The following is a 26,298-nucleotide window of genomic DNA, read 5'->3' on the forward strand; positions in this document are numbered from 1 at the left end:
GGGAGTCTACGCCAGAAGAGAGAAGATGTGAATTACCAGCACAATACCAGGCAGAGCAAGAAAAGTCTTATAAGAGAACTTTAGGCAACAAAGCATTAGAAGAAAAGAAAAAGAGGGAATAATATGAGGAGAGAGGTGAGAAATATCCCCAGGGAGGCATGAGGTATTCAAATGAACACGTGGTGGGTGTCATCCTTGGAACAGAGCAATGGCAGGTCCTCCTGTGAGGTGAGAAGGCCAAGGTCAGGATGGGCAAAGGTAAGAACTCAGCTGGCTGAGCAGCACATTCTGATGGTCACCATGCAGGCTGGAAGATGCTCCCCAAAGGCATCAGGTTCCAACCCCTGGCACCTGTGAATATGAGCTTATATGGACAAGATGTTAAGGTCTTGAGATGGGGAAAGTACCCTGGATCATCCAGGTGGGCCCTGAATGCAATCACTAGTGTCCTTATTAAAAAGGAGGTAGATTTCAGACAGAAACAATGTGACAATGGAGGCACAGACTGTAATGATGTGACCTTAAGCCAAGCATTACTAGCAGTCACCAAAAGCTGAAGAAGAAAGAAATAAATTCTTCCCTAGAGCTCTGAAGGGAATATGGCCCTGTCGATGCCTTGATTTTGGCCCAGTAAAACTGATTTGGGACTTCAGACCTCTACAACTGTGAGAGAATACATTTTTGTTTAAGCTCCAGGAAATTCATATAGGCATGTACCAAAGAACAGAGGATAAAGGCAGCCCAGTGAAACAGAGAATTGGAGAGATATATGGGACGTAGGTGTTTTGAGAGTGGTGGAGCATCTCTGACAATCCATCTTGAAATTCTCAAAGGCTGGCCCTGGTCAAGATGCCATGGAGCTTACTGCTCTGCATGGTCTGGAACCAGTTCAAAAGTTGGATGTGTAGCAAATGCCCTCCCTGGAAAGCACTGCAGCCTTATTTTTGAGCTTTTATTGTCCTGCAGCCCGGGAAGGCTTGTTGGCCCAGACCTGGCTGCACTTCTCAACAACCATGACTAGATTGAACAGAGTGTGGCCCAGAGGGCCTGAGAGACCTTGGCAGCTCGGGGCCAAAGCTGTAGCACTGGCTCTGGAAACAAAGGTACAAGCATGAGAACTGACACGAGGGTCTTCCCATGGCCCTGTGCCAGCCCTCTGCTCACTGCACAGGCTCACCCCCCATCAGATGGTGAGAAAATAAAGCAGGGTGCTCTGAGTCCCCTCAGGTGTGGGGGAAAAGACGCCCACCTGCATTTCGTAATGTGGCTCCAGAAAGCTCAAAGATCACCACCTGTTTTCCATTCCAGACGGCGACAGCATCCTAAAAGGAATTATGGAAATTAATAAGCAATCTGCCATCTGGGTCGTTTGCCATTCTGAATGACCCTAACGACTGACCACGTCTTTTGTCTACATTGAAGAAAACCCCCAACCGACCCCACAGGTCACCCTCAGTCACCTTGGTGGCGAACACTCCACTGATGTGCATGTCTGTGCGCAGGCTGTGCGTCAACCCCGTGGACAGGAAGGACACACTGAGTAAGCTCGGGGAAACCTGCACCACAGCCACTTGCTGGTGGAAATGTGACGACATGGCCTGCTCGCTGAGGATCACCACAGAGCTGATGTTGTTCACTGCCAGAAGGTTCTTTCTGGAGCCCCACTTCATTCCCATTTGGGAGAGAAAGAAACAAAGTGTGAACAAAGGGGGAGAGATACAGTCAAGAAAACATTACACAATTTCCAAGCACTATTTCTTCTTGTTGTTAAAAAAATTATTTTAAAAAACGTATAAGTGTAAAATGTGTACTTTTTAGACAAAGTTTATGATACTGACATCCAGACTCGTGGTAGAGCAGGTATTTACCTATATGGCTGTTCTAGCTTGTGTCTGTTCTGACTAATTGCTCATCTTCTAGAATTTACTTTTCTGATATTTATTTAAGAATGCTTAATTTTTAAAATGCATAGCAATTTACACAATGTATTAACTTATCCAGCTTTCCTCCAGTGATATGAAATGCCACTTTTTTTAACTTCATAATTTCTTTTTTTCTTTTGAGTATACAGTACCTTGGTTATATAATTTATAAAATGATCCCCCTAATTGTTCTTTCTCTCCTCTGGCTCTCCACCTAGCCAATACATTAATGCTAACCGCATTCTCTATGCCCGCTCCCCATCCCCATGACCATCTTTATCAACTACTAGTTTGTACTTTTTTAACCCTTTGCCCCATTCTCCCCGCTGTCTATCACCAGATTGTCCTCTATATTTGTGTCTGTTTTTGATTAGTTTGTTCTTTTCGTTCCTTAGATTCCGCATATATGAAATGCCACTTTCATAATTTTATATTAAACTTCCAAATCTATACAAATCTGTTTCTGGATTTCCTACCCATCCACTGATATATTTATTCATTCCAGATTAAGTGCTATTTTAATTGCCATGGTTTTGAGATATATTCTAGTATATTATACAGAAATGTTCTGATGTTATAAAATTTTTCTTGGCCATTTGCTTTCCCAGATGAGTTTAGAATTATTGTGTTGAATTCTCCCAGAAAAAAAGTCATTATTTTTACTGAATGTACATGTAATTTGTAGATTTATTTGGGAAGAAATGGCTCTTTTACAAGATTGAGGCTTCTCTTTGAAGAACACAATATATCTCACCATTTACTCAGTTTTTCTTTTATGTCCTTTAGGAGTTAGTGTGGCTTGTGCTATTATTTAAAATGGCATTTCTTTTCAATATGAGTGAAGGTATACGTGTTTTTCACATATTCTACTAACTGCTCTTGAGTAAATGATCTCTATCAGTTTTTCCATTAAAGTTCTTAATATTTTTCTTATAAATGTGAGTTTTCTTCATGTCCTTTATTCTAAGGTATCACTTAAGATAAGCCACGAATTCAAAATAATAGCTTTCTGTGTAAATATCTCTCCTCTCGCAAAAAAAACAAAACGAAACAACTTTAAATGTAAATATCAACTGGAAGAGCTGCACGTCAACTTCACATTAAAATAAAGAAAAGAATATGCATTGAGAATAGGAAAATATGGTGATTTAGAGTTCAACACTTCATACCCTTTAAAGTGAATATTTACCGAGCTTAGTTTTCCTTCAATTCTAGTCTTGTTCTCCATTGCCAAATTTGAAATAAGTTTTTATGTATTCAAACTTGTTAGTCTCTGCTTCTGCAACTGCTTTTATTACTTCGAAATAGAGAAAGTTGTATTTACAGATCTGATAATGTCATATTTTTAGCCAGTTGTTTTGTCCTAACTAAAATATTTGACTCATTCATCTAGAAACTATTTTTATATATGGCCTATGATGAGGACAGTAATTCCCAAAATTACTATAAGGTATCCCTAAACTATTTGCTACATAAGTTTTCCTTTCCTGATTAGTATAGGATTAAGTAAATTTTAACTTTAAGGTTTACATAGAATAGATTGGAGCGACAACTTCCAGCACAGCAGGATGAGAAGTCCCGAGAACACTGCAGCCATAACTGATGAAAATTACGATAAAACAACCATCTAATTCTCTGGAAACTAGGCATAAGGCAAATGAAGAAGCACTTATTTAAGAAAGTACTAAATCTGGTAAGAACAGCAGAGTCTGTGGCACCTAAGTCACTCCACTGCCCCCCTCCTGCCCCTCGGTTCAGCATGACCAAAGCTCCACCTAGGCTGGTATGGCTAACAAGATGGGGCTCCCTCTCCTTCAGCTCCCCCAGCTCCCCGTGGAGGGCTACAGCATGTCCCTGTGAGGGGCTAGCCTCCAGCATTTCTCCCCAGCTTCATGTTACAGAGGCCACTTCAAGGTGAGTAGAGGACTCAGATCCATCCATAAGAACAGAGCGCTCTGGAGCATTCCCCAAAGGAAGTCACTTCATTCGAACTGGAATGTGGGTAAGTTCAAGTCTAAGGACACTCTTGAGAACAGAGGAGGTTTTGGTGGTAAGCGTTTGGAGGAGGCTGGTAGCTTCATGACAGCAACAAGCTCAGCAGCAGGCCAGACAGTTTACCAGACAGAACCAGGGGGAAAAAGATACCTAAGAGGACCCCTCCTGGGTTAGAACAGACCTGACACAGAACTCAAAGACCAACTCTGCCCAAACTTAACTGGACCAGACTATAGAGCAATTGGTGCCCCAGGGTATTATAGAAAACAGATCAGGCAACTGGGGGGCCTAACGGAATCTGTAATACTAGACGGAGGCAAGAAGCTTATCAGAGATCAGGAAAAGGACAGTCAAGGAGAACCCTCCTAAAACCATAGGTGTCCCAGCGTGACTGTGCACGTGCCCCAGGCTGGGCCCTCTGAGGAGCAATGTCAGAGGCTTCACACTGCAAGGGAACAAGACATCACTACAGTGGCCCACCCAGTCAGTCACTAAACAAATAGATAAGCAAACAACAGCAACAAGCCCTGGAGGTGAGTGGGGCAGGAGGGTCGGTATCCCAGAGTTGACACAATATTTTAACTAAAATGTCTAGTATGCAACAAAAAATAAAGTGCCATGCAAAGCAGAATACAACTCACACACGGAGAAAAAAAGCAGGCAACAGAAACTGCCCCAAAAGGGCCCAGATATTGGACTTAACAAAGACTCCGAAGTAGCCACCATAAACATATTCAAAGACCTAAAAGAAAACAGGCTCAAAGAAGTAAAGGAAGGTGTGATACAATGTCTCACCAAACAGAGACTTTATTAAGAAAGAATCAAATGTCCAAAAGGAATTAAAACACAAAAAACTAGTACACCAATGTTCACAGCAGCATTATTCATAATAGTCCAAAAGTGGAAACAACCCAAATGTCCATCAGTGGATGAAGGGATAACAAAATGTGATCTATTCAGACAGTGGACTATTACTCAGCCACAAAAAGGAATGAAATACCGACACATGCTACACTATGGATGAACCCTGAAAACAATGCTCAGTGAAAGAAATCTCATATCTACGCATGTTTTGTGTGATTCCACTGATATGCAATGTCTAGAATAGGCAAATTCATAGAGACAGAAAGTAGGTTAGTGCCTCATAGGGCTGGGGGAGGAGGAAATGGGAAAGGGCAGTCAAGGAGAGCCCTCCTAAAACCACCAGTTTTAATGGGTATGAGATTTTTTTCTGGGGTGAGGAAAATGTTCTAAAATTTATTGTGATGGTTACAAAACTCTGAATATACTAAAAACCATTTGGTATGTTATGTATCTCAATAAAGCTGTTAGATAGATAGATAGATAGATAGATAGATAGATAGATAGATAGATAGATAGACAGACAGACAGATAGATAGATAGATAGATAGGTAGGTAGATAGATAGACAGATAGATGAAAGATAGAGATAATAGAGATAGAGATAAAGGGATGAGAGGATAGAAAAAATAGATATAGATTACTACAGATCCATAATCCCTCATCTGCAATTCTGAGCTCCAAAAAGCCTTTATTTTCAGATAGTCTTTTAAGCTGAATAACTGAAAAAAATAGGTTCAAAGTCAATTATTTCCTCCACTTCTGCAGGGCATAGAATGAGTGCACCTAAGACCCTGGTACAGTTGTACCTTTATCTGTGTGATGTTTCCTTCAAGCTCAGTAGGGGTTTGAAGAGTCCACCTGTCTTTGCCCTCCACTCCTCGGCTGCTCTGGGGTCCTGGCACCTTTCTCCACATGGCTACTCGCCCTTTATTGGTACCTGCTGCCAGGAGACCTACAGGTAAAAACAGAGTTCACAGTCGTTGACTTGAAAAGGGAGAAGAATAGCCACAAGCTCCCTTCTCTGACCACCCTCTCTGAAGTCTCAGCCCATCAGCCCTCACTTGCTGTCTCTTCCTTCATGAGAACTGACAAGTGCCTGGCGATATAGTGCGTGCATGTGCGTGTGGGGGTGGTGGGGGTGTTGGTGCTGGTTTCTGTCTCTGTGAAACGAGCCTGTATGCCTGTTCAATCCTCTTTCCTAATGCTACAACGGCACTTAGCACTCAGCAGGCACAAAATAAATGACGCTCTGGCTCATCTCCTATTCTTTCTGTCCTGTATGTATGTGTACACACTTACACTCAGTCATACATTTACACATATATATACACTTCTAAAGTTTCCCATACTGTCTTTTACTCAGGGTTTGGGGAAGGGATGGAGATCACATAGCCATGTTGGCCACACTTTTTAAACCCCTTGATCTTCACGTGGGATAAAAACATTTACTGTTATTTCCTGTTATTTTCTCATTACAGACCGACTTTATTCAAATGAATTTACATATTTATAATTGAGTTACCAGTCTTTGAATAGCCACCGACAGAGCAAAGGTTGAAGCTGATTCTCTTTCTCCCTTATGCCAGACCAAGAAATCTCACCTTTGACTTTACAGTAAGAAACACAGTTTATATTTTCTCCTTTTTCGAAACCGAACTTCTCCTCTGGACTCAGTACATAATTCTCTCCTCGATCCAAGTCCCAGAATCTACAAGAGCAGGAAGAAAGCCCACTGAGGGGATTGTGTCAATGGATTGCCCTCAGCTCTGAGTGGCTTGACCAACTTGCAGAGTAAACTGTAAAAATCAGGAAAATGTCATGGCCCTTTGGACTCTGATTTGAAAAGCAGGCGATCATTACATTTAGATGTTTTGTGCACTGTTCATAATGAAAGGGAGCAGCTGTTAGTAAAAGAAGGTCCATGTGTGACACCATGTCACAATGAGAACAAAACCACGTACACTCAGGAGAATCTCCAGTATTACGTGGAGTTACAGCAGACGCAAGAGAACATAGCACATTATTCTCTCTATGCCAAGCTCAAAAAACAAACAAACAAACAAACAAACAAACAAACAGGCAAAGTGACTCCACAGGCAGACATCAGGATAGCCACCCTCATGGGTGGGTGGGAGTGGGGGGGGCTGGGGAGGAGGAGGCCTGGGGTCTCTTCTATGTTCTGTTCTTCGATTTCAGAGCCGTTACATGGGTATGTTCAATTTGTGAAAATTCATAATTAGTGTATTTTTCTGTCTGTATGTTCTACTTCAATTAAAAAGTTTACTCAGAAGAGACTGACTTTTCATTACATACTCCCTGGAGTGTCAGTTCTTACCTGAGGGCCGATTCCCCAGTGGCGGTCACCAGAAGGCTGCCTTCAATCAAAGCAATGTCGGCGTGGTGACCCGTTTTCCCACTCAACTTCACCTGTATAATAAAAAACAACCCTAAAGAAGCATGTCACTTTGCCGAGACGGCGTATCCCTTGGAAAGACACTGCTAGCTTTCCAGGACACACAGGACAAAGCTGACAATTACTCTGGCACATTAAATGGTTAACAATAGCTGCTGCCCAGCACACGGTACACAGTGAACACTTTTTCTGAGTGGCTACCAAGCTGAGCAGCGTTCAGGCACCACCACGCCCTCTAAGGCAGTTGTCACACTCTGCTTTGCAGGGAACAAACCTGCCCAGGGACCACCAGCCAGTGAGTGGCTCAGAGGGGATTCGAACCCAGGTCTATGTGATTCAGTGACCATGTTTTCAACTGCTGTGCTAGAAGATACATAAATGGCCAAATAAACAACGACTTACAAAAAATCAATCTGCTCTATAATCTACAGGAGTATCTTTAGGGAAAGTCCAGAGTTCTCTGAGAAACATGGATCCTCCTGGTATAAACGAAGAAACTAGCAGCAGAGCAATGACAAGCAGCACCTGACCGAGGGACAGGCTGCACCCCAATGCCTTCAGTGTCCTCTTGGTGGTGAGGGCCCGGAGCTGATGCCATGAGGAACCTTCGTGGACACTAAGGTGTTTCTCAGTAACCACAGTAAAACACCTACTACCCAAGGACAGTGACTGTTATACACATCCCTTGGGTGAAATAATGTGCACGTGTGGCCGAGGGGCAGCTGTGACAATGTACATAGTTAGTGAGTTCCTTCCATGTCTCATCTGCACGTGGCTGGGAAACAGGGAAATGTCCTTGCTCACGTGGTTCCATCCTGGAGGTCGAAGGGGCTGTGCAAGGAGAGCGGTTATCTGTCACGCCCAGGTGTGTAGGCTATGAATTAACCAATCACGGGAGAGCAGCCCTGTGCAGCCCAGACTCTCACCCTTTCTGTCCACTGATGCCTGAAACTCCTTCACTATTTCCCTGTGAACTGAATGTTGTATAATAAATAATGGTACTAAACAGCTCAGTTGGCGGTACTAAATGGGTCACTGGAACAGATTTGCCAAGGAATTGGAAACGATGGTTAGATCAGGTCAGGGGAATGTGACCCAAGTGCTGCCTCTCTGCCAAGGCCACTCCCCGACCCACCTTCATCATTTCTTCCACCTCGCCCTCAGGAGTCACCAAGTACAAGGACAGCAGCAGGTTCTCTGTGACCGCCACCAGCGCCTCCCTCTTCTCAATGTAGAACAGCATTTGGATAGAGCTGTCTGTGGATGCTGCCATGCTGGTCTTGCCTTTCTCATCCACGTAGTGCACTGTCCCTGAGGACAAAGGAAGCAGTCATCCAGTAGCTTGGTACTCATGAGAAGCCATTTCTATCTCCTTAGAGGCATTTTCAAAATAAACATCTTCATTATAAAAATTTGCAACGAAAATATTTAAAAAACATCTACACATGACCTCACAGGCTGCCATCTCTGAAATAAGCTCCATTTTATTGGTTTAGTTCAGACTTGACTCCTGTCTCCGCCAGTTCTTCCTTCATCACCACTAACCTTAGAGGTTTCTGATGTTCACATTGACGACTCGCCTGCCTCTGCAGCCTTAAAACTCCTAGATTATCTAACATGAGGTATACATCTGTCATCCATGCATTGAGGCCCTAGATTATGACCTCCCATAGCCACCAGGCCCTGTCCTCGCTGTCCTGTGCATGGTCGGTTACCTGCCTTGCCCCATCTAAGCCGCAGGGCCTCTCTAGCCAGGAATCCCTCCTCCTGCCCGCCCCTTGCCTGCCAGCCATTTGCTCAACCTCTTGTTCCTCTCTCAGGCTTTTGAGCTCGGTGGGTGGAACCTTCTGCCAGTTCTCAGGAATTTGATTCATTGCTGCTGCTCTCCAGAGTCTCCTCATCCTCCTGGTCTACTCACATCTTATTCCCAACTGATAACTTGAGTTCTTATTAAACTGAAAAGCTTGAGGTTCTCTAGAGGCTAATTGCAATAATGAGCATCTACTAGGCATGTACTTGTGGCAGGCTCGGTGTTAGGCACTTATGCGTGTTAACTCGGCTGGCATTTCCAGCAAGCTCCTGCGGCAGGTACTCTTACTATCCTGTTTTACATAAACATTAGGAAGCTGAGGCTCACAGACATGGGATAATTTGCTTCCGAAGCCCACAGCCACCGAGTGCGAGGCAGGACTGACACCCACTGTACACTCTTCTTCCAGTTGCCAATGTTTTTTTCCTTCACATGTCTCTTTCTCACATCATCTCCTTGACTGTTCCTACGGGGCCCTTGCATCTCCCCTCCCTGTACCCCTACTGTGCCATGTCTACTCTATGTCCTTTCTGGGGCCTTCCCTTGGCTCTGTCTCTTTACTTTCTGAAATGAAAGATCTCTCTAAAGCCCACAATCTCTTCTAGCTATCATTTGTTCTCTTCCTGTCCTGGTGACACAGCCTCCTCAAACCTCACAACCTTTGTGCAAGCCTCACTTCCATTGGCCTCTTTCCCATAGCAGACATACACTCGTAAACATTCTCGTGTGAATGTAAAAGACTCTTTTTTCTCTCTTAACTTCATATTGCATTTATCAGCTGCCACTAGGGCAGACTGTCTCACTATTTACACTAAGGAGAACTGTGTTAAAATCAAGACAGATGGTGCTCAACGCAGACCACCCACGAGGACTGGTTGGTGGTTGCAGGCTGGAAGCAAAACCCACTCCATCCTGTTCACACTCCATTCCCAGAGCTTATCCAGGTACCAGGCTAATAAGAGGTGCTTCAGAATTATACAGACTGAATAACGGGAGTGCAACAAAAGCATCTTTTCAAGATGGTCTGTCTGCTGCCGTGCACACAGTAAGCAGTTGGGATGTAACTGCTGATCGACAGCTTCCTAGCGAAAATCCCTCAAATACAAATAGAGCTCAACTTATCTCGAATCAGAAAGAAGTAAAGCCATTCTTTGAATGCTGGATAAACAACTGCAAAAAGCTGACGTACAGTATCACTCTAAGATTGGCACGCATACAGTCTGTTATTCTTTGCAGAAATACCATCCATTTGTTTAAAATCCTTATCAGATACCCCTAAAACATTTCAGTGTCTTAGAATCCCAACCTAAGTTTCTCACCATCCATCAAGCTGACAAAGAATGACAGTCCTTCTTGAGAGCCCATTTTCAAGAAACTTCCAAAGCTACTTTTCCTCCAGTTAAACATGTCCAGGGCTTTCTCATCACCGCTCACAGCCGCCTTTGCCAACTGAACAAGGTCCCTGAAAGTAAATATGACACAGGAAGTCAGGATTCCTTGCTGCCCCTCATTGGAAGGTGCTGTCACTACAGATGTGCTGAGAGTGGCTCATTGCTATGACTCCTCCAGTGTCAGGAAAAGCCATATCTCTGCCCTAACCAGCCCCCACCAAAGATGTAAATGTAAGGCCACCGCACGAGCTCACACTTACTCGCCAGGAGGGGGAAGCCGGAAGATGCAGTGAGTCAGGTGTTTCCCATAGTCGTGTTTCAGCAGGGGTGTCCCTTGTACTCGACCCCTTTGGTCCAGCCTCCATAAGAGCAGGATGCCAAGCTGGAAAATCCAACATCACACGTGGAGGAAATGTACTCACCAAGTGACTGGTAGAAGGCAAGAGTTAATACTGCACAACAGAACACATGCTTATTCCTTTTTTTTCCTTTTTTTTTTTTTTTTTGGACAAAACTACTACATGGGCACTGTGAAAAATCCAAGCAATTCTAAAATGTTCAACAAAGGAACCAGAAACTCTTCTATGTGTCTCTTCCCATTCTTATTCCCTAGAGATAACAACTGTCACATGTTCAGTTTTTAAAACAGACTTTTAATTTTAGAACAGATTCCAGATTTATGGAAAAGTTGTGAAGACAGTTCTGAGAAGTCCCACACCTAGTTCCTGTTATTATTAGATCTTACAATAGTGTGGTACAGAATTAATATTGATACACTATGTTAACCAAAGTCTAAATTCACATTTCCTCAGTTCTTCCCTAACACCTTCTTCCTGTCCCAGGATCCCATCAGGACCCATATGACATTTGGTCGTCATGTCTCCTTAGACTTCTCTTGGCTGGGACTTTGTCTCAGACTCTCCTGTTTTTGATGGTTTTGACAGTTCTGAGGAGGTCTATAAGGGATTCTGTAGAATGTCTTCCACTGGGATTTGTCTATTTTTCTCATTGTTGACTGGGGTTGTGGGTTTTAGAAGACCATAAAGTGTCCTTCTGGTCACATCACATTAGAGGTCTATGCCATCAACATGACTTATCTCTGTGATACTGACCCCAAATCTCCTGGCTGAGGTCATGTTTGTCAGGTGTCTCATTGTGTAGTTCCTCTCCCCACCACCCCTTTCCATTCTGTACTATTTGGAAGAAAGTCACTATGCATAGGGGTAGGGAGTTATGTCTCATCTCCTTGAACATGAAGCATCTATATAAATTATTTGCAGATTCTTCAGCATGGGAGATTTGCTTCTTCCCCATCATTTAATTATTTACTCAATCATAGATTTATATCAGTATGGAACTGTGGATATGAATATTTATTTTCTACTTTGGGTTATAATCCAAGACTACCATATCTGTTGCTCCAACTGTTCTAGCTTTGGCCATTGGGAGCTCTTTCAGCTGGCTCCTGTGACTCTTTGATGTACCCTGTCATTGTGGGTTTTGGGAGTACTTCCTTACTTCCTGGCACTAGAGATACATTGGGCTCATTGTCCTGCCCCAGCCCTAGAGTCAACCATCAAGGAGCCCTGGTTCCTTATACTGGAGGAAACCAATAGAAACCAGGATCTGGGTGCTAGGTGTACTACATGTTCAATTTTAAAGTCATCAAAGTCTCAAATTAATGGCACAGACAAGTGAGAGAGAAGTTCAAGGTGGCAGAGAAGAGACAACTCTATCAGAAGTGGTCCAGGTGGCTCTATGACTGGGGATGGGAGCTAAGCTTTGCCAAATGGCAGTATTTCCATTTGAATCTGTTGGCAAGGTGCCTTTGCTTTGACACTCAGGCATTCCTCAAGGCATGTTTCCTGCTCAAGGTCAGGGGACGTTTTAGCATGCAGTACACTTGTCCTTCCTCCCTGCTTTCAATCAGCATTGATTTCAATATACCCATTTGCTGGCTAACATTGCTTTATTGCATATAGGAATATAATTTTCAAATAAGGTCAGCTAAAAGCAACTTATACAGTAAGTCTCTAAGAAAATTTATGTAAAATCGAAAATAGTATGTAACATGACTATACTTTTAAAAAAAAGAAGTAACATGAGTATATGCGTAATATGAATAGTATATATCATCAGACTAATTTCTTCTTGACTTTGTCAGCTTTATGTAGAATAAAAGCAGCATTGGTTCCTTTGTGTTTAGTGATTCTTTTCAAATAACATTTTAAAAATTATGCTTGGATTGTGAAAAAGACAAAGACAGAAAAGGAAAATGTTTCCTTACCCTGCTGCCCAGCCTCCTCCCTAGAGAATCATACTATGGGATCCTGTATGTCTGATGACGTTTTATGCACACGTGGCATCTGTAGAGACGTCCCTCTGCTCTTCCCCTCAAGTGCAATCATCCAGTACTTATTTTTTAACATAATAATTGACTTTATAGATCTTTATTAGCACACACAAACTTCTAGCTGGCAACTTAACCAGGTTCCTGAATACAATCAAGACACGCTGAGCATGTCCAGGTTTCTAGACTGTTGCTGGGAGGGAAGTTGTTCCATACAAATGTTCAGAGCTCCTGTACCCCGGGAGCAGCAATTCTGTTCAGTCACAGGACCGTACAATACAGCCCTTGTTTTGACAGAAGGACAGACTCAGCCCACCATGATCATGAATTAAACTTCTATTGACTCCTGAGGATGCGATGAGTCAAATGTGTTCTGTCTCAGGTTCCGGCTAATCAGGTAGAAATGAAACATGAAGTGGAGACTTAGAGGCAAACTCTGAGATGTCCCATCCCCTTTTTGTCAGGCATGTACCCCCTATCAATTCTAAATGTTTTTGAACCTCTCACTGCTACTATAGGGTAATCCTGTGTGTTCAGAGCTGTCTCTTCACTATCTGTCATTCCTTCCAAGTTATTTCAATGACTGTAATTTTATATAGTAAGGCTCTAAAGAAAAGTTACCCACGAGGTGAGAAATCAGCCCTATCCATGAAGAATGAGAGTGTAATATATTAAGGGACTGATGTAAAGTTAGGATGTTCTAGATGCGATTGTCAGTGACATACTGTCACTTCAGTGGATGGGTCATTGTGTTAAGTTCTCTAATATTTTATCCTGATACTAAGAACTGACTTGCCCTTTGTCATGCATGGGTTTACTGGATCCTACCCTTGGCTGTGCAAGAGAACGCAGAGAACTGAGATCCGGTAATGTGACATTCTCCCCTCTTCTTTACCAATGGAACTGCTAATGGATATTTCATGGAACATCCACCCAGTAGCCCTTTTCTAGGGATCTCTCCACCTCCCTGGGCACCACCAACTGCTGCATATGTGGGCACTTGGCCTAAGCTTAACTTGAGACAGAGGAGGAGAAGCGGGCAATTTTGCATGGGGCTGAAACGAGAGCAGGTGAGCTCCTTTGTTTTCATCAGCTAGAGATTATGCCATGTAGACAGAATGGGACAGAGAGAGAGAAGATAGTATCAGGAAGGTACACCGAAAGACGTAGAGCTGGCACATAGATGTGTCTGCTAGCATTTCATTCTTAGTTACAGACTAAGTTTTATACACACATAAACAGTCAGCCGTGCTCCTGTCCCTGGAGACCCTGAGACCCTCTGATGGCTTCAGATTAATTGCACCTTCTTGCTTTAGCTGGTCTGGGTCAGTTTCACTGGTAATCAGACACATGTTAACTAAAGCAGGGTCTCTGTGAGAAGAGCCAAGAGGTCCTCCCTCAGCCAGGCCTGTTGGCTCAGCGGTGCAGTACTCCACGTGCTTAGCTGTTTGCTGTTAACTTCTCTTTCTGCTTAAGCCCATTACTCGATTAGGACCAGCAAAGTTGAATTCTTAGAAGGATTAGGTATTTCTGCTCTTAAATATTTTGACTCACAGGACTTGATCATCACATATAAGTTTAGTTTCATGCCTGAGTTAATTTACTTTATTAGTTGTCTTTTAATACAGTCAAGATGAGAAAAACAAAATTCGATGATCTTGAATTCTTTTATTCCTATAGGGGATTTGAAGAGCATTCCTCAGCAGAAAGGTGGGAAAAGATCACCAAAGAAATCTGAATCTGGGGACAGAGCAATGTCATTAGGTGGGAACTGAATAGAAAAATAAAAGATCACCTAGGAAAAAGGAACAAACCAATAGAAAAATAAGCAAGTGATATGACTAGAAAAAGAAATGTTGATTGCTACTGTGATATTCATCAACAACAGCAAGAGAAATGCAAACTAGAACATGACTGAGATGCTCCTTTTTCAGGAAAAATTCTGAATCTGGATACGACACTCTGTGGGGAAGCACATGCTGCTGCAAGCTGGTACAAGCTCCACGGAAGGAAATTTGGGAACACCCAGCAAAACACAAGTGTACGTGTCCTAAGGCCCAGCTGCCGCACTTTTAGGAATTTCTTTAAACTTCCATATATGTGAAATGACAAAAGCATGAGGTTAGCCACTGCGTCACTGTTTGTTTAGCAAAAGATTGGGAAACCACTGAAATGTTTATCAGCAGGGGTTGGTGAAACAAATGACAGTACCTTCACATAATGAAGGGTAGGTTAAAAGAGAAGGAAGTTAGTTAGCTGTTTACCAATAAAAGAGATCTGCAAGACACAGAATAAAATGAAAAAGCCAGCAACGGCACAGAATTGCATGCTATCACTTATGTGAAAAAAGAGGAGTCTAAGGAGATAAGATCCTCTGTGTGATGTCTCCAGCCAAAACTATTTAATTTAAAGACATAAGCAAACAAAATGAGAGACAGTCTACATAAAAACTAGTCTGGACTCCTCAAAAATGTCAATGTCATGGAAGACCAAGAGAGAGAGAGAGAGAGGAGAGAGAGAGAGAGAGAGAGAGAGAAAGAATGGTTGAAGGAAGGAAGAAGGAAGGAAGGAATGTGAAGGAAGGAAGAAATAGGAGGAGGAGTGGAGGAGGAGGAGGAAGGAAATAAAATACGTAGAAGGAAATGATAAGGAATGAAGGAGGAAGGAAGGAGGAGGAGTGATAAAATGAAATGGAAGCCGAATATATAGCAGAGGTAGAGAGAGAGAGAGAGCATATATATATATAGGTATGTTGTTGCTGGCAAAGAAAGAAAGAAAGAAAGAAAGAAAGAAAGAAAGAAAGAAAGAAGAGAAGAGGAGAGAAGAGAAGAGAAACAAGACTAGAGAACTATTCTTGATTTAAGGAGACTAAAGGGAAATGACAACTAAACACAATGCATGATCCTTGAGTGGATATTGGGTTAGGACAAAGTCATCTATAAAGAACATTACTGAGACAATTAGAGAAACTATCATATGGACTGCACACTGGCTACTAGTATGGCCTCAATGTTAACTTTTCTGAGTTAAATATATATAGCAATATTGTAGTTATGTAGAATGTCCTTGTTCTTAAGGATCAATGCCAAAGGATGTAGGGGTGAAGTACAACATCTGTGACAAACTCAAATAATCAGGAAAAATATATATATAAATAGAGAAAGCAAATATATCACAATGTTAACATGTAGTGAATTTAGGTGAAGGGTATATGGGTGTTCCTTGTACTAGTCTTTAAACTCCTCTAAAGGTTTAAAATTGGCAAAATTGGAAGTTGGAGAAAGAATGCATTTGTATGCGCCTGTGCGTACCTGAAGAAACTCTGGAGAGACTTTAAGAAGCTATGGATGCTGGAGAGTAGAGAGCGGGAACTGACGGAGATGGGTAGAGAGGCTTTTAAAGTTTTTGAACTTTAAAACATATAAATGTATTATCTGAAACATGTAAAATAAATGAAGACACTGTAAAATTTCTCCTGTACATTTGTGAATCAAATTAGGTCTAGACCAGGGTTTCTCAACCTGGGCACTGTTGACATTTTGGGTGGGATAATTCTCCGTTGTGGGATCTGTCCTGTACATTGTGGGATGTTAAGCAATATCTCTGTCTCCACCCACTAGATGTCAGTAGATACCGCCCCCCAACACATACACACATTGTGACAACAAAAAGTGTCTTTAAACACTAACGAATTATCCTCTGAGGAGCAAATCAAGCTGTTTAAGAAGCTCTGAGCTACAGGTGACCAGGAAGACTGTGCCACTGGGTCCCTCAGGACACATAAGGCCACCCTGCCAAATCTGGGAGATATAGCAGATCTACCTAATACATAGAAATAAACATGGGGAAGCAGCCAAAATGAGGAGACAAAGAAACATGTCCCAAATGAAAGAACAGGATAAAACTCTAGAAAAGAACTAAACAAAATGGAGGCAAGAAATCTACAGATATAGATTATCAGATATAGAGTTCAAAACACCGGTTATAAAGATGCTCAATGAACTGACAGGAAGAATAGATGAACACAGCCAGAGGCAGAAAACCTCAAAAAGAGACAGAAAACCTAAAAAAGAACCAATCAGAAATAAAGAAAATATTGTAGGGAATCAACAGCAGATTACATTAAGCAGAGGATCAAATCAGCGATCTGGAAGGAGAGGGAGCAGAAACATCCAATTGGAACAGCAAAAAGAAATAATAATTTTAAAGAAATAAGGATAGTTTAAGGGCCTTTTGGAACACCAAGTGTAACAATAGCATATCTTAGGTGTAATTGAAGGAGAAGAGATCAAGGGATTGAAAATTTATTTGAAGAAATAATGACTGACGACTCCTTGACTTGGCAAAGGAAACAGACATACAAGTCTAGGAAATGCAGAGTCCTAAACAAGATGAACCCAAAGAGGCCCGCACCAAGACACATCATAATTAAAATGCCAGAGGTTAAGAACGAAGAGAGAATCTTAAAAGCAGCAAGAGAAAAACAGTTAGCTACAAGGGAGCTCCCATAAGACTGTCAGCTGATTTCTCGACAGAAACTTAGAAGGCCAGAAAGGATTGGCATGAAATAGTCAAAGTGATGAAAAGCATGTGGAACATTTTCTATGACAGATCACATGTTAGGCCACAAAGAAAGTCTCAATAAATTAAAGAAGACTGAAATCATAACAAGCATCTTCTCCCATCATAATGGTATGAAACTAGAAATCAATTACAAGATGAAAACTGAAAAAACACACAAATACATGGAACCTAAATAACATGCTACTACACAATGAATGGGTTAAAAATGAGAACAAGGAAAAAATAAAAATGTATCTTGAGACAAAAAAAACACAATGACCCCAAAATTAAGGGGACACAGCCAAATAAGTTCTAAGAGGGAAATTCATAGCAACACAGACCTACCTCAAAAGACAAGAAAAATCTCAAATAAAAATCTGACCATACAACTAAAGAAATAAACAAACAAAGCTCAAAGTAAGTAGAAGAAAGGAAATATAAAGATCAGAGTGGAAATAAACAAAATAGAGTCTAAGAAAATCCAAAGATCAATGAAACCAAGAACTGGTTATTTGAAAAGATAAACAAATTAATAAACCTTTAACCAGACTCATCAAGAAAACAAAGAGAGAGGACCTAAATAAATAAAATTAGAAATTAAAGAGAAGTGACGAATGACACCACAGAAATATAAAAGATTATAAGAAAATGCTACAAATGATTGCCAACAAATTAGACAATCTGTAAGAAATGAATAAATTCCTAGAAACAGACAATATTCCAAAACTGAAACAAGAAGAAACAGAAAATCTAAACAGACATAACTACTAACAAAACTAAATCAGTAATAAAAAAAACTCCTCCCAAAAAGAAATCTTGAGCCAGATGGCTTCACTGGAGAATTTTACCAAACATTTAAAGAAGAATTAACACCTATCAAACTATTTTAAAAAGAGAAGGGAAGGCTTCCGAGCTCATTTTACAAGGCCTGCATTACCTTGATTCCCAAATCAGATGAAGACATTACAAAAAAAATAAGTAAATAAAGGCCAATATCCCTGATGAATAAGGATGCAAAAATCTTCAACAAAGTATTAGTATACCAAACTGAGCAATACATTAAAAAGATCATACACCATGATCAGCTGGGATTTATAACTGGGATTTATTTCTGGGATATAAGGTTGCTTCAATATCTGCATATAAATTAACATGATACACCCCATAAACAAAATGAAGGATAAAAATCATATGATCATATCAACAGATGCAGAAAAAGTGTGTGACAAAATTCAGCATCCATTTATGATAAAAAACTCTCAGCAAAGTGGAAATAGGAGCCACATATAATAAAGGCCACATATGACAAAATAATAAAGGCCACATATAACAAACCCACAACTAGCATCATACTCAATGGTGAAAAGCTAAAAGTGTTTTCCTTAAGATCAAGAACAAGACAAGGATGTCCACTTTCACCACTTTTATTCAACATAGTTTTGGAAGTTCTAGCCATAGCAATTAGATGAGAAAAAGAAATAAAAGTCATCCAAATTGGAAAGCAAGAAGTAAAACTGTCATTATTTGCAAATGACATGATATTATATACAGACGACACTAAAGAGTCCACCAAAAAACTAGTAGAACTGAAAAATGAATTCAGTAAAGTAGCAGGATATAAAATAAATATTCAGAAATTGGTTGCATTTTAATATACCAATAGCAAACTATAAGAAAGAAATTAAGAAAACAGTCTCATTTATAATTGCACCCAAAAAAATACCTAGAAATCAATTTAACCAAGGAGGTAAAAGACCTGTACTCAGAAAACTATAAGACACTGAAGATACAAATAAATGGAAGGATACACAATGCTCATGGATAGGAAGAATTAACATTGTTAAAATGTCCAAATTCCCCAAAGCAATCTACAGATTCAATGCAATCTCAACCAAAGTACCAACGGCATTTTTCACAAAACTAGAACAAATAATTCTAAAATTTATACAGAACCATGAAAGATGCCAAACAGCCAAAGCAATCTTTAGAAAGAAGAACAAAGTTGGAGGTGTCATGCAATCTGATATCAAACTATACTATAAGGCAATAGTCATTAAAACAGCATGTTACTGGCATAAAAACAGACAGAGATCAATGGTATAGAATAAAGCCCCAAAATAAAACCCATACCAATTAGTCAATTGATCTATGACAAAGGAGGTAATAATATACAAGGGGGTAAAGGCAGTCTCTTCAATAAGTGGTGTTCGGAAAACTGGACAAATACATGCAAAAAAATGAAACAAGACCACTTTCTTATACCATATACAAGAATAAACTAAAAAATGAATTAAAGACCTAAAGTAAGAGCCGAAACCATAAAACTCCTAGAGGAAAATATAGGCAGTAAACTCTTTGACATTGCTCTTAGTATTATTTTTTCTGATATATCTCCTTGGGCAATATAAACAAAAGAGAAAAAAAAGACTATATCGAACTAAAAAATTTTTGCACAGCAAAGGAAACTATCAACAAAATGAAAAGACAACCTACTGAAATGGGAGAAGATATTTGCCAGTGATACATCCGATAAGGGTTTAATATCCAAAATATATAAGAAACTCATACAACTTAACACCAAAAAAAAATCCAATTAAAAAATGAGCAGAAGACCTAAATAGATATTTCTCCAAAAAGGACATATAGATGGCCAACAAATATAAGAAAAAATGCTCAACGTCACTAATCATCAGAGAAATGCAAATTAAAACCACAATGAGATATCACCTCACGCCTGTCAGATCAACAAACAAGTATTGGCAAGGATGTGGAAAAACGGAACCCTGGTATATTTTTGGTGGGTCTGCAAATTGTTGCAGCCACTATGGAATATAGTATGGAGATTCCTCAAAAAATTAAAAATAGAACTACCATATGATCCAGAAATCCCACTTCTGGGTATCCAAAGAAATCCAAAACACTAATTTGAAAAGATATATGCATTCCTATGTTCACTGCAGCATTATTTATAATAGCCAAGATATGGAAGCAACCTGTGTGTCCATTGATAGAATATTAGATAAAGAAGATGCACTACATAAATACAATGGAATATTACTCACCATAAAAAAGAATGAAATCTCACCATTTGTGAAAACATAGATGGACCTAGAGGGTATCATGCTAAGTGAAATAAGTCAGACAAAGACAATACAATTTCACTTATACGTGAAATCTTTAAAACAAAATAAATAAGCAAAACAGAAAGAAACATAGTAGCAGAGAACAAACTGATAGTTGCTAGATGGGAGGGTTTGGGGGGCTGGGTGAAAAAGATGAAGGAATTAAGAAGTACAAATTGGCAGTTACAAAACAGTCACAGGGATGTTAAGTACAGCATAGGGAATATAATCAGTAATACTGTAATATAGCTATATATGGTGTCAGATGGGTACTAGAGTTATCGGGGGGATCAATTCTTAAGTTAATGTAAATGTCCAACCACTCTGCCGTAAAACCGAAAGTAATATAATATTGAATGTCAACTATAAGTGCAAAAATTTTTTAATTAAAGAAAAAAAAGAAGCCTTGAGCTAGACAATTAGGACCAAAATGAGCAATACATTAATCTATGACAAAGGAGGCAATGAAGAAGTATGCTTAGGGAAGCTGGTGATTTCAGGAGTGCCATAAAAGTGACAGTACCTGAAGCATTTGGCCCATCTTTATAAATGTAGTCATCTAGAAAAATGCCTTTTAAAAATTGCAGACACACCTGTGCCATAGAGTGGGATGGTAAAATAAAATTTTCAAACTTTGTTTCTGATATAAAACAAAATCTGCCATGACATCTGACAAGATCAATCGAATTTGGGAACCACACATTTCAAATAATTTCATCTTTAACACCTTTCCCAATGTGTCCCTAAGGGCATGGACAGGGAAATGCAGAGACGTAAAATCAGTGTCATCATGTGTCTGCTTACCCTGTCCCCTGATACAAGGCAGTTCCCACCGGTGCTCCAGGTGAGGACAGTGATGTTGGCAGTGTGCGTTGGGGGGACTGCATGCTGCTCCTTGTCCTGCTTATTAAACACGATCACTTCTCCAGTCTCCCAGCCAACAGCCAGGATCAGCCGTGTCGGATGCCAGCACAGGGAAGTGACCCGGAACGATCTCTCAACATGTGTATCAGGCACGCGCTCTCCCTATGACAGACAAAAGGTAAATCCCATATTACAGAGAGAGGGGCAGCTACTCTAAGAATTTTTGGCTAATCAATGGAATCAGCATTAGCTAAAAGATAAAGAGCTGTTTATCAAGGAAAGGTTCTACTTAATTTTCATAGAAACATGAATTTGCTCCTAGCTGAGCTATGAAAACGTAAGGTTAACCACGCTGACCAGCTTATCAAGGAGCATGACCTCATACAGCTGCTTGGTAACTAGCTAGCATTTTAATGGATTCCAATAAAACTTTATTTATGAAAACAAGTGGTAGGCCATTAGGTAAAGTTTGTCCACCCCAAAGTTCTCAAAGTGTTGTCAGGTGACCCCAAGGGCCTTTTTGGGTCTTCAAGGCCAAAGTTATTTTCAGAATGACACTGAGAAGTTATTTGCCTTGTTTACTTTCATTCTCTCACTGGTGTATAGTGGAATTTTCCAGAGGCTATGTGACATGTGATGATGTCATTGTTCTGATAGCTAATGGAATATGTACTTGCATATTCTTGTTTTCCAGAATTTTCTAAGGAAAGAGGTTTAGGGTATAAACATGTAGGTTTTCAGAGATTAACTCAGTTTGTTCTCAGTACTTCTACTGGACTCTTTCTAGTAATCTCTAGTTATACCTCCTACATCTGTGACCCTCATTATCATCGAATAAATCATTACTTAGAAATCCTAAAGTTTTCCTTGTGCCAATTAGAAACATAAGAAACACTTTGTTTTGTAGTAATATTTAAAACGTTTTTGTCTAAAATTGGTATTATTTTGGAATTTAATATTTATTCTAAAGAAAATTTTATAATACATATTAAAGAGTTCTCTGACTCCTAAAAGGGAGGAATCTACTCCAAAGGAGCTGGGCGACACTGTGCTTGGTGCTGAAGCTGGACTAACACGAGAGCTGATGGGGGCTCTGGCTGAGCTTCCATCTATGTAGAGGCCAAAGACCGATGTGTGTCACAGAAGAGAGCTCCGACGAGCCAGACGAGACACCAGGAGGGTTTCCCCTTACGTGGGGGTAGGGAAGGACTTCCTCAGGAAGTACCACCGAGCCACTTCTATCTGGAAGCAAAAAGGCTGAGGGAGACTCTCTTGTGCAGAGGGCACAGCACGGGCAGCGCTGGAAGGCCGAGGAAGGCCTGGCATGTGTGCAGCGTGGGAGGAGGAGCACCATGTGAGGGGTAGACGAGCTGAGCCTCAGAGAGCACTGGGGGCCATGTTAGGGATTTCTGTCCTCACCCGAAGAGCAATTCTGGGGTGGAGAAGGTGAGAGCAGGGAGCAATTCCATTTATGATTCCAAAAGATGGCTCTGCCCGATGTAGAGAATGGGTGGGGGCCCTCGAGGACACAGCTGGTGCAGTGAGAAAGCTGTGCTGGTTGGCCAGAGGCTCCGGTGGGAAACTAGGAGAATCTGGCCAGTTTCCAGAGGGTGGGGAGGGGGTGTCACTGTCACTGTCACTCCTAGGCCCCCATCCTGGGCATTGGGACCGAGAACACTCAGCCTTTGAAGGGAAGTATGGGGCAGAGGATGGTGGGGCAAAGTTCAGTTCACTTTGGACTCATAGAGTTTGAGGTCTGTTTAAAACACTCAGATGTCCAGCGGGCAGCTGGATTTCTAAGTCTGCAGCTCAGAGGGGACTTGTGGGCGGGAGACTTAGGTTTGTAAGTCATCCAGTGATAGATGTAAGTTTGTAAGTTGTCCATCACAGGAGGAGGAGGAAATAGAGGGAGAAGAGGCCTGGACAAGCTCAAGGCATGCCATCGGCAGGCCTGGTTTGGAAGGGGAGGAAGGCTGGATGAAGGAAGCAGGATGGAGGACAGCCCCTGTGAGTTCCACAGCATGTTTCCTGGAGGACTTTACAAGAGTGTGGAGCAATGTGGAGATGAGATATCAGAGAAGGACCCAAAAGCACATAGGGCGTGTTATGCAGATACCGCTGATGACTCTACATGCTTGAGTGAAGTTTCCCAGGCAAGAGTAGGACTACAGAGGGCTGAGGAGCAAGTGGGAAGGAAATCTGATTTTCTTTGTTAAGTATAAGGTGCATTGTATACTGAGAATTTGTGTGTGGGGTATTGGAAGTTTGAGGAGCTTCTAGAAAGTTTCTGCTGTGGATTGAATTGAGCAAATTAGCAAAAAGATATGTTGAAATCCTCCCCCCTAGTACCTATGTTATGACTTTATCTGAAAATAGGGTCTTTGCAGATGAGCAAGTTAAGATGAGGTCATTAGGGTGGGCCCTAATACAATGTGACTGTGTTCTTAATAGAAGAGGAACGAGACACGCAGAGGAGATGGCCCTGTGATGATGGAAGGAGAGGTATGAGTGGTGCAGGTACAAGCCAAGGATTGCTGGCAACACCAGAAGCAAAGACAAACCATAAAACTGATCCTCCCCTGGAGCCTTCAGAGAGCAATGCCCTGCCAACCCCTTATTTCAGACCTGTGGCCTCCAGAACCGTTTTCAGGCATTCAGTATGTAGTCATTTGTTACAGCAGCTATAGGAAACTAATAGTTTGGTCAATGTGAGCCAACAGGATATTGGATTGGGATGGACAGACAATGCTGAGGGGCCATTTCTTATTGGTGACCATGAATTCATTGTGGAATCTGTCTTAAGTATTTCTAAATATCTCCCCAAACCTAAACTGCAGAGGTCAAAGAATATCCACAAAATAGGGCCTTATGATACTGGGAGTTAGGACCTCAGTAAGAATACACACACACACACACACACATACACATACAAGAAGACAAGAAAGACAAGAGCCAGAGCTACTGAAGTTAGAATCATTGCTTCTTGGTACTCACTTGTTCCAGGTATATGTCCACACTGCCTCCCGAGGTTGTACTGACAGAGGCGACTGCCAGGAATGGATGAACAGGGTGCCAACTGATGTGCGAAGGAGACCCAACTGCATCTGGGGCTTCTATTCGGTGGTCAAAATAGAGGGCCATGATGAAACTCAGACCTAGTCAGGGTTGAAACCTGCAGGGGAAAAAGCAACCAAATCCTGTGGTTTTGAACAAACCTATACTCATAAGACACTCAGCAACTTATAAATGCACCTTCACACCGATGCAGGCAATTTTATGTGGAAGAGACCTCTAACAGGAAAAAAAAAATTAGAAGCAAGAGATTGGCCCTGCAATGATCCAGGGCATGACGGAAAACAGTAAAACTTACTGACATCAAAACAACAAAGAAAAACTCTGATGCCTGGATGTGCGTAATCCTTGATCATTTGTATTCAAATCATAATAAGGATAATTTATAACTCTATAGCTCCCTTTTAAGCAGAAGTTCAAACCAAATAAAAGCAAATTGTTTTACAAAAGAGCAATGTACAGAAAAACCTAGTACTCAATTTCTGATAAAGCTTGAAAACCAAGGCTGTCTTCACGTCCAACTCTCAGGTAGGAGAAGGTAAAAAGATTCTTTTGTTAGAGCATCAAGAAAACAAACCCACAGCACTATGGAGAAATTGAACTTCATTAGTTACAGGAACTTCTTTCTTTCTTCCTTCCTTCCTGCATTTCTCTTTTTCTTTCCTGGAAAAGATGTGCATACTGCCCCTTTGCAAGAGGGGTAGGATAGTGAATTAAATGAGTCAACTTCTGCCCAATTTTCCATACCCTAGAGTCAGTTTGGGGAAGCTAACTGATGAGAAGAGAATGTATGTGGGGTGGTTTGCTATCATTTAAAATTATTCAACTTCATAAGCGTTAGGATGGCTATTACCAGAAAAATAGAAAATAATTTTTGGCGAGGCCGTAGAGGAACTGGAACTCTTGTGTATTGCTGGTGGATATATAAAACAGTGCAACCACTGTGGAAATGGTAGTACCTTAAATTTTTAACACAGAATTACCACATGGTTCAGAAATTCTAGTTCTGGGTATAGACCCAAAGAACTGAAAGTAGGGACTTGAACAGATATTTGTGCACCAATATTCATAGTGGTATTATTCATAGTAGCCAAAAGGTGGTGACAATCCAAATGTCTATCGATGATGAATGGATAAACAAAATGTGGTATTTATACAATGGACTATTATTCAGCCAAGGAAGGAAATTCCGACACATTACATCATGCATGAACCTAGAAGACATTATACTAAGAGAAATAAGCCAGACACATAATAAAATAATGTATGATTCCACTTATGAGGTACCTAGAATAGCCATAGCGACAGAAATTCATAGAGACAGAAAGTAGATTGGTGGTTGCCAGGGTCTGCTGGGGTGGTGGACTGGTGTGTTTAATGTACACAGGGTTTCGGTTTGGGAATATGGAAAACGTTCTAGAGATGGTGGTGATGGTTGCACAATGTGAATGTATTTAACGCCACTGAACTGTATATTTAAAAATGGTTAAAATGACAAATTTTATATTATGTATATTTAACCACACCAAAAATATTGTGCAGCAATTATTCAACACCTGCAAAGTGCTATCACTCTATGAGAGTAGGGGATGGACTATGCCGTTTGCTTTTAACAATAAAACAGTTGTATCAGAGGAAGACTTGAAGGCTCAGTTTGGATCTAGGGAAGGAAATCCCGTTCAGTGAGAAGCTGGAAGGCATGTAGGTACAAGCATACAGTCACATTTCAAGTGTTTACCTTTTTATTATGAATAAATACCCTGAATACTAAACAAAGGGGAGGGGTGGGGAGGAGGGAAGAAAAAAACTCCATTTATTTTAATCAACTTGCTCCTCCTCTCAGCTACAGACGTCCAAAGTCTCCACCGCCTCCACTGACCAACTTTTGAGAAAGAATGTGTTAAGCTCATTCAACCAAAGGGTTCGTGGTACC

At 41.0% G+C, this 26,298-nt stretch overlaps 1 protein-coding gene across 1 annotated transcript in view; it reads right to left on the reverse strand.

The window, feature by feature from the left end:
- The window catches only part of IFT140 (intraflagellar transport 140), a 91,644-nt gene that overhangs the window by 64,458 nt on the left and 888 nt on the right, over positions 1–26,298 (reverse strand). The window contains exons 2-11 of the mRNA XM_039884891.1: positions 24,288–24,465; positions 21,234–21,455; positions 10,655–10,776; positions 10,323–10,465; positions 8,329–8,504; positions 7,116–7,207; positions 6,382–6,488; positions 5,587–5,732; positions 1,461–1,664; positions 1,250–1,322 (exon numbers count right to left, since the gene is read on the reverse strand). Of these exons, the coding sequence (XP_039740825.1) occupies positions 1,250–1,322; positions 1,461–1,664; positions 5,587–5,732; positions 6,382–6,488; positions 7,116–7,207; positions 8,329–8,504; positions 10,323–10,465; positions 10,655–10,776; positions 21,234–21,455; positions 24,288–24,434 (1,432 nt within the window). The 5' untranslated portion in view covers positions 24,435–24,465. The remainder of the gene's footprint in view (positions 1–1,249; positions 1,323–1,460; positions 1,665–5,586; positions 5,733–6,381; positions 6,489–7,115; positions 7,208–8,328; positions 8,505–10,322; positions 10,466–10,654; positions 10,777–21,233; positions 21,456–24,287; positions 24,466–26,298) is intronic.

The sequence above is a fragment of the Pteropus medius genome, unplaced genomic scaffold (genome assembly GCF_902729225.1).
Source record: "Pteropus medius unplaced genomic scaffold, Ma_sr-lr_union100, whole genome shotgun sequence".
Taxonomy (NCBI): Eukaryota; Metazoa; Chordata; class Mammalia; order Chiroptera; family Pteropodidae; genus Pteropus; species Pteropus medius.